General features: G+C 42.3%; 1 protein-coding gene across 2 annotated transcripts in view; it reads right to left on the bottom strand.

Annotated features, from left to right (window-relative positions):
- Positions 1-3,532: 3,532 nt before the first annotated feature.
- slc8a1b (solute carrier family 8 member 1b) overlaps positions 3,533-9,586 on the bottom strand; it is a 210,607-nt gene continuing 204,553 nt past the window's right edge. For both annotated transcript variants that reach the window (XM_033613727.2, XM_033613726.2), the window contains exons 10-11: positions 4,386-4,489; positions 3,533-4,185 (exon numbers count right to left, since the gene is read on the bottom strand). In XM_033613727.2, the coding sequence (XP_033469618.2) occupies positions 3,913-4,185; positions 4,386-4,489 (377 nt within the window). In that variant the 3' untranslated portion in view covers positions 3,533-3,912. The remainder of the gene's footprint in view (positions 4,186-4,385; positions 4,490-9,586) is intronic.

Genomic DNA, 9,586 nt, shown 5'->3' with positions numbered 1-9,586 from the left:
TTACGTGAGATCATGTTTGGTAGCTCATGTCCTGAAACAGCACACCTAGTGTTTTCAAAACCCTTTAGCTGCCTATGAGGCCATCGCAGTGTTCTGGATGGAAACGTCTGTCCTATCATGCACGCAGACTTTTGGTCAAATTCAAGCTCGAATTTAATTTCATAGAGGGCCGAGACAATGTGTGTTGTTTTACTTCAATTATCCTGTTACTGCCTGTATCATAAAGTGAGATTAGTCAGATACACTTTGAGCTTAACCAAGATATTCTGGTGTTAGGAATAGTTTGCTTTTGATCGAGCTAGATCAAAAATAGTAACTCATGCTGCTCAACTAATGAGCATCACCTTGACAAACACAGTCATCATCACTCCTACAGGCGCCTTAAATAGACTAAAGCACAAGTAATAATGAGCACAGTGTGAAATGTTTACACACCAGAAGAATCACTTTGCTTTCCATAATTATTTGTCTTATATCAGAGAGGAAGGAAACATTTGCTCTGGCTTTATAACAGGATTCTTCATCTGTAGCTGAAACACTTGTGCTGAAACTCCTCATTGTTCAAATGTTGCTATTCTTTGCACTCTACTTCTGATAGCACAAGTAGAAAATCTTTTTGCATACCCAATCTGATAATGATTCACATGAATGCATATCACCTCACACTAAACATGCTCCTTTTAAGCTGTTAATGTTGCATGTTATAGGTATGAACTCCATCTTGATAGAGCCACTTGGTTATCTAAGGCGGAATTTATACTTCTGTGTTGAATCGATGCCGTACCCTACGCCGTAGCCTTATGTGCGCCTCCCCAGAAATTTAACTACGTGTCGTGGCGACGCAGACCTCCTGTCTATGTTTGTAAGCTGAAACCATTTCCCTCAGTGGAAACGAAGCTTTTATTTACTTTAATTTCACAGATAAGAAACAATAAATTGAAAAGACAATAAAGCCTCCACTAAAATAGCATTTTAAGTCTTGTGTGTGATTTATCCTGGCTTCATGTGAGCAAAAGAAATCTCTGCTAGTCGCTAGGCTAATTTATACAATGTAAAATGCCATAGGCTTGTGCTAATAACGTTAGCATGTTATATTTGTTTGGAAAACAAACTTAGTATAAGACAGTTGTTTTGTCAGTGAACCTTGTGAGTTGTAATGGAGCCAAATTTTGTAATGTTACCTTTGTTAAATGTTGCTGTTGTCCCTGGTTTCATATGAGTAGAGGAAAAGTTTGCTAGCTGCTAGGCTAATTTATACAATGTAAACTGCCATAGGCTTGTGCTAATAACGTTAGCATGTTGTATTTGTGGGGAAAATGTGTCCAGATAAAGACAAGTGTTTGTCTGTGAATGCTGTGAGTTATAGTGAAGCTGATTTGTGTACTTGTGTTTGACTCTATTAAGCCATGTTTAATGTGTGTTTAATGTGTGTTTTGAATCAACTAAACTTTACAGCACTTCACAGAAACCTTTGTTGCCAACTAGTGTTTTGAAGGTGTAACTGCAGAGTGACAAAGACACACCACCGCACAAGTATAAATGCGTAGGCTACGGCATAGGGTCTACCGCACAAGTATAAATCCCGCTTAAGACTGGTTATGCAAAACTGCCAGTGTGACCAAAAGAAAGCATGACCAAGCTGAACTCACTTTGTGATACAGGTCCTAAAGGGGGACAGTTTCTGGGGGCTGGGAAGCCAATCGAATAGATTGTAAAAAAAAAAAATCTTATACTCCTATTTTTTACACAAATAATTGTCTCCAAACCTCTGTAAGCTTGTTAAACAGAGTCTGGTTGTCAAATGCACCCTAAGTAAGATGATACTTATTTACCTATATCAGTTGGTAAGCCTACTTCTCCACCAGCAGCAAATACTTTTGACTATTCCTTTTGATGGCTCCTTTGTTAAGACTCAAAACTGGCTGAATGCAAAGTTTCAATGGTTGATTTCCAAGGTCAGCATGAAGCAGTGAATCACATAGTTTAAATTATAGTTCTTCAGTCCAAAGCAAACACTTGCCCTTGAATAAAGAACAATATATGTCATTGCTTCCTTTGGGTTAAGGCCTTCATGATCATGATGCCTAAAGGGTAGTTTATTTAAGAAGCAGAGAGGAGGCAGCCCGTTGCATGGATGGTTTAATTTGAAATAAGGCTGACCGCAATTTATAGGCGATCTTTGTAATGAAGTGGGAAAGACTCCAAGAAAAGTTGAAGCCTTGTCCGATCAAGAACTTTGGATCATCGGGGTGGTTTTGCCGATATTTAGGTAACTCTGGATCCTTGTTTTGACAAAGTCTGCACTCAATGAAGCTGACATGTTGTCTTGTTATTTCCCTTGAGGGAAATTCCTAACATCTGAGCAGTTGGTGTGTAATGTCAAGGAATGCAAATCCTTGTTAAATAGCCCCCTAAAGACCAATCTATGTGAAGAATTATAAATCAAGGGTCAGGGTTAGGGATTAGTGGTTGTTTCTTACAAAGCCCTTGAGGATTTTGATTGGTCCACTGACCAGCCAAGGGGGAGGTGCTTAAGACACACAGGGATAATGAGAGAACCTACAGGAAAGCGGCATCAAAGTGAGAAAACCGTTGACAGAGGCAGTAAAGAAACAGACAGCCGATGAGGTTTCACAGAGGGCGGTACCTACGTTTTCAAAGTCTATTGCAATGTTACGATTGACACACGATGGTAGTAATCTCATTGGTGGAAAACCAGATTCCACAGTTTAAAAAAAACAAAACGAAAACACACATAAGATTAACCTAGATATTTATGCAATGATAATCTCTAACAGTTTTTAACGGTAGAGCGGCCATTTTGTCCTCTCAGACACGGCCTTATTAAAGGTAAAAGCACGCTAACCCCTCCTTGATTCAAATTAGACCTTAAATCATTTACATCTACTGTATAAAGCAACAGAAAGAGGGCCCGTTCAGGAGCGCATGGCGTAACCAAGACATTCAGAAGGAAAACAGTGGAGCTGTAATGTACGTTCAGCTCTTTGTATTTACATTTCTCACCTCAGTGACGTCCAGAACGTTTCATTTCATTGAACGCGCCCTCCCGCGAAAGAGTCTCACTCGGCATTTCTACAGGCTGGGAGAGTCAAAAAGACCTCGAATACGAAAGCATATTCTGTCTCACGCAGCGACAGCGAAACGAGAGGCGTTTTTTTTTCTTCACAGTACTTGACCATCTTCCCACAACACACGAGCACAGAAACACACAGTCACACACCAGCACGCACACAGTTTGTTGTCATTAAACAGTTGTGGCAATACATCCGGTTTCTTCTGACTGTGGTTTTCAGTATCGTCTGGTCATGCATGAACATACTGATACAGTTATTCTGTCCTTTTCTGTTTCTTCGCCTGTTACTGTAGCTGGACGTGGGAGTTGCACTACTCCAACTGAGGGGGGACTAATGGGAGTGTTGTTGTTGAAGCCACACATCTGAGGATATATGGTGTTGTGTTGGTCTGTTTTAACTTCCTTGTTTTGTTAAAACTCATTTTGATTTCATGTGTGTTTGGGGATTTGTTTTATGGATTTAAAACGCGGATGGGTTTAAGACAACTTGATTGGTTTGGATTTATAAATCAAGACAAAAAACATATTCCTTCGTTCCATCTTCTGAGCTATCTCTCTAGCTCCTATAATTTTTGTTGTCCTTCCATGCATCCGTATTTCCTTCCGTTCTGTATTTAGATGCTTTAATGCGTCCTCCATTTTCTTCATCTGTACATCCATCCATTTATCCGTCATTCGACCTATTGCGTAAAGGGAGGGAGTGATAGATCAATGAGACAGCCTTAATTTCCAAATCCTTCCATTCATCCACCTCCCCTTGGTTTCTTCCTTCATGTTCTCTCTCTGTCCCACCCTTCTCTTCGGCGTCTCCCGTCATCTTAGAAGCCCTGGATGTGGCAGTAGGCCTCCAGTGAGGAGAAGAGGATGTAGAGGAGCCACAGGCTGATGAACAGCATGGTGGTAAGAACCTTCGATGTCCGGGGCCCTCCCAGCTCTCCACCGATCTCCGGCCGCCGTCGGTACATCAGCGTGGCGACGGCGATAAAGGCAAAGATGGTGAAGAGCGTGACGGAGAAGGCCAGTGTGCCTGGATCCACCCTGAATTCGTTCCCCTTGCTATTGTGGTAGATGGCAGCGATGGACCACGCCACCTGTCAAGCATGAGCAGAATCAAACTGAATAACATGACTGTTTATAATAGTGGAAGCATTAAAGAATACCACCTAAGAAATAACATATATACATTAATACAAATAAATTATAGTAATTCCTTCTATGGCACTATGACAAGCACCATTGCCTTTACACAAGTTATGAATCAATCAATCATGTTTAAATGAGCTGGACTCACCCCAATGCCCAGGAAAACATTGACAGCATTGGAGCCTGTCACATTACCAATGGATGCATCTGCATACTGATCCTGGGTAGCAGCGACCTTGCTGGCAAAGGTATCTGGGCAGGGAAAGAAAAGAAGGGAGATCAAATTTGGGCACACTTTGCATTTTCCACCAACACGTTACTCAATGGATGCTCATTAAAGGTGCCCTGCCTTACTGAAAGTATGAGGGGAACCATTTTAGCTAGTGCAGCCTGGTCTCTCCTAGGGTGTCAGAATACACTACTTAGGCATTGTCTCGGCCACCGGCATCATTATAGTGACGTCAGGGGCACCGTCAATCGTCTGTGCTTTTTATCAACTCTAATGTAAACCCATCTGCATTATTGCATTGCACTGCATTATCAGATGCTCAGAGCAACGGACATAGTTTAAAGAGCATGAATGTCTGCTCAGGGTGGGCAGGAGGGGAGGTGGATTGGTCTTACAAACAGGAGACTTTGCCCCTGGACACCGGTGCTCGAGACCAACAAACAACACTGGTTGTGGCGTATGTGCCACTCAAAGCTGGGTGTCTTATAGCAACTTGTGAATAACCATAAGCAAATAATTTTGATGAGTAAACCTAACTGCCAACCCCTTTCATGAGTTGCCTCACTATCATCAACCATAACCTCTTCCTCATCATAACCAAGTAGTTTTGGTGCCTAAACGTAACCGCCAACCCTTTCTTATGACCAACCCTTTTTACGTCAAGATACAATGCAAAAGGCTGCCCACCCCCGGCATTATTTGAGTCAGTGGTTTTCAAACTTTTTTGTGCCCAAGGCACACCAAAGGGCAAGTCAAAATCCAAAGGCACACCTGTCTGTGCACAATAGACTCTATAACGTGTTATCACTCTTATCTCTCCTATGACGTGCAAGGTACCCTGGGTATGTTGGTTCTTGATGTTCTGGGACACCGTGTCAAGTTGTGCCTGCTACATGGATTGCCTCCTTTCAAAATACACTTCCGTTTTCACAGGAAATTTAACGTTTACATACAGTGACTTTCAAAATAAACTCAAAATTCCTCCAACAACTAACAACAACGTGGTTAGGTTTAGGCAACAAAAACACATGGTTAGGTTTGGGGAAAAAAGAACAGGGTTTGGCTTTATAATCTTACAAACACCGCTTTCTCAGGTGAAGGTCGGTGTTTTTTTGGACTCATCCACCATCCCTCCTGCCTGGCCTAGCTGGACTTTCACCGCCTTAACTTTCGTCCTTGTCAGGCTGTGTTTCCCCCTCACACCACTGGGCACCGTTAAACTATAACGGCTACCGGCTGCGTATCATGCCGACATTAAAGGACACCTTTTTTAATTGGTTTCCGATGCTGCAAGTCACTGCCCAGGCGCTGGATTTCGATGACTTCGGAGTGAGACCAAGCTCTATAGGCCCAGTTGAATATTGCAGTAATAATAATGTGCTGTTATCACAAAATCCCACGGCACACCTGGATTTACATTATGGCGCACCAGTGTGCCATGGCACAACATTTAAGAACCACTGATTTAAATCAGCCCAAGTGGCCAAATATGACGAGTAGGGATGAGATTACATTCCCCAGTGGTTGTTTCTTTCTCTGGTAAGATTAGATTAGATCATCTGCAAACAAGACTAACAGAGAGAGTGGGCTTGTTTTAGGTATTTTGGCAGTTCTTCAACATAAAAAGCAAGTAAGTAATCCTTTCCCATATTACTAGTAAACTAAAGTCCTACAGCATCCTTTGCATGAACAATGACTACACCAACCTAAGTTTCTACTCACACACACACCTTGATATCTAACTATTTCTGTACTAAGCATAGAAACACATTGTGCTCTTTGAAGTTGATAATTTAAGTCGGAAAGTTTTGAATAATTAAAAAATAAAGTCCAGGTTGCCATGCTAATTTGTATAGGCAATAATATCTATAATGGAAAACACATTTAATTCTGTGAAACTGTGACCTTTCAAACCTTTCAAACCATCAGACCGAACTTTACTACTACAGTTATATAACTGTTCTGTCATTTAACCACTACAGTGTTGATTTGGAAAGTTAAGGCTACAGAGAGATGAGCCCTTGGCAGAGTCACAGTGCTTTGCCCTTCAGAATACAATATGTGCATTCAGTGTAAATTAAGTGTTACTGACTGAATGTTCTACGGTGCAAACAGATTTACACTTGGAGTTGAACTCCTGACTCTGACATGCAGTCATTTGTGAGTTACACAAGAACTTGCTGACAGAGAAGGATGCTTTTGATGAATGCGGAACACTTATAATTATTAATACAGAACACTGTGCAAATCCTGTTTTCCACATTTAGACGGGGAACCTTAAATTAGAAACCACAATCTTTAATCCTGTTATAGCGTTCTGTCGCTGGCAGCCAGAACAGGCTGAATCTGGTCCAAGATCAATAATTTACAAGGCTGGATCTCAGTTTGGAGGGGCAAACAAATCTTGGCCTGATGGAGGACCAGCATTGTGCTGCTTAGTCCCAGTTTTTTTTCTCCTGGTTTCATGTTTGCCAAACTACAGCAGCTCCAAAGGGGCAATTTTCCTTGGGGTACTGAAAGGAGCAGTGCCAAATCTCAACAATAGGCTCTTCGCTGAGAGCACAAAGACTGAGCAAATAGCCAAATGGTCAGTTAGCGCTGTTACCTCGCGCTAATTTTCCTGCCATCTTCCCTTCGTTAGTCATTCATGTCCTCCTGCTTTAATCTGCCAGATACAGTGAAAGGAGATAAACATGGAGAGGAAACACAAGGAAGGGCTTTCTTGAAGTGGCAGCCAAACTGGCGGAGGAAAACAGGATGATGGGAGGACCGGAAGAGGACGGAGGAGGGTGAGGCAATGGGCCAAAGAAAGAGTCCAGCAAAGATAAATCTTCCAACACACCTTAAAGCTTCAAGGACGGGCCTGCTTAGCTTAAGTGTGTGTGTATGTGTGTGCCTATCAAGGCTCTATTTCTGTGTGCCTGCATGTGTGCAGTACATACATGTGCACAGTCTGTGTGTGGCAGTGAACGACGCCACCTGGGTCCAATCTGACGCCATGCCTCCACCAGCTGGCAGAGGCCTGTGTGAGTCTGCGTGCATCAATTGGTCTTTGAGTGCTTGTGTGCCTGATCGAGTGGGTGAGTGCGTGGGTGCTTGCATGTTCGGTAGCGGTGCGCGTGTGTGTGCGTCCGTGTGTGAAACAGGTTTCACGCTGCAGCTCCTTCTGTGAGAGTATGCCTCCCTGGAGAGTTTTCTGCCCTTTTCCTTTCCCTTACTGTCAATCAACCAGGGTCTCTCTTTCTCTCTGCCTCATCTGTCTGCTCTACATCCTCTCCCTCCACCTCTCATTTGTGTCTCTTCTGCTCCCTTTTCCCTCTTGCCTTTTAAAATGGAAGGACTCACAGGAGGGCACTAATGTGCTCAAGGCACTCTGGCAGTCTCTCTGCATGGAGACATTTTTGCCTGGCAGTGGTGATAGAGAAAAGATCAGGGCTCATCAGAAACGTTAGGATCCATACTTTTGGGATTACATATATCCACAGGAACTTTCAAGGAAATGTGGCCCTTAGTTGGTGTGATACTTCGTTATGGATCAAGTTTTTGGCCAGGGGAAAATTGAGCAAATGGTGATGCTAGACATCAGTTAAGAGGGTTAAAAATGTTACGAAACTGTCTTCTCTGAAAATTGAATATTGAAAACACTCTCATAGAAGTTTGTGTGAGACATTTTGCTCTAGCCTCCTGAGACCTGAACTTTTGTTTGGTATACATTTTTAATTTCTCCTAGCTATTTGGGATCAGTAGGACCTGATAAGTATAAAAAACTAAACATTGTCAATGACAGTAAAGTCCCAATGTCCCCAAATGAGAAACAATAAAATCCCAATGTCTGCAAACGAGTATTTTCTAATTAACAAGGTCTTAGCTTGTAACTGTTGATAAAATTGGTCAACTTTGTTGCCATATCAAACTACAAACATTCTTAATAATGAATAAACAAGTTTCAACCATAAAATCTGATCAGGTTTTGTCCACTTTTGTGTCGGGATCGGCTGCAGACTGACTTGGCAGAGATGGCTGCCATCTTGTTTTTACAAGGATTAGTGTATTGTGCTCTTACTACCACTAGATGGCACAAAGAAGTGTCCATGAATGAGGACAACGGGTCTGGGTTAAGTAGAATGATGTATAAGGTCAAGTAAATCCAAAATGTGATGTCCTCATGTGAGGACACAGGGTCTCAGGAGGGTACATCAAAGTGTTGGACGACTGACGCAGCTGTGACTGGTTTCGCGAGTTGGGGAAGAAAAATGTGAAAGAAGAGACTGATCGCTTCTGATTTTGTATTTTGACCAAGGGGAGTTTGATCAATGTTTGTGAAGACAGCACATTCTCACTCCGATCTCGTCACATACTGAAGCTTGGTCATGGACGTTCCATGTCAAAATATGGTGTGCAAGGTACCCTGGGTGCGTTGGTTGTCGACGTTTTGGGACGCCATGTCAACCTCAGCCTGTTACATGCATGGTGTGTTTTCAAAATACACCTCCTTTTTCACAAGAAATGTACAGTTTGCATACAGTCTCTTTCTAAATAAACGCACTACGTCGGTAAGACACCGTTAATTGACGTTTTTTTCCTTTAACAACAAACGCACACGGTTATGTTTAGGCAACAAAAGCATGTGGTTGGGTTTATATAAGAACAGGATGCAGAAGAACACTGGCCTCCTGGGTGAAAGTAGGTGGCTGTTGAACCCATCCATCACCACCCCTTCCCACCCTGCTCGGACTTTCGCCACCTTAACTTATGTTGTTGTCCCGCAGCGTTTTTCCCTGACGCCGCTGGGCACCATTACACAATAACAATGACTGGCTGAGTATCATGCTGACCTAAAAGGACAGCTTTATGCAACGAATGATTATTTGATTACTGATCAATCAGTTGACGAACAAAACAAACAAAAAACATCACAATGTCCAGTTTGCTTTTTTTATTCATCTGTCTGCCATACTTCCTTGATGAATGCCTTTATAAGATTGAAATTTGCTAAATTCCCTCCCTGTTTAATTCAAGTTCACACTGTGATTTCAGTTTATATGATCATTGGCTCCTGATGTCTTTTACCGCCCTGTCCTCTTCAACCTCTAAAGACCAGCTGCGTATAAAGGCTGTAC

This window comes from Epinephelus lanceolatus, chromosome 17 (assembly GCF_041903045.1).
Source record: "Epinephelus lanceolatus isolate andai-2023 chromosome 17, ASM4190304v1, whole genome shotgun sequence".
In the NCBI taxonomy this organism is placed as follows: Eukaryota; Metazoa; Chordata; class Actinopteri; order Perciformes; family Serranidae; genus Epinephelus; species Epinephelus lanceolatus.
Note: the sequence above shows the minus strand (reverse complement) of the source record. Positions and strands in the feature narration are given on the sequence as shown.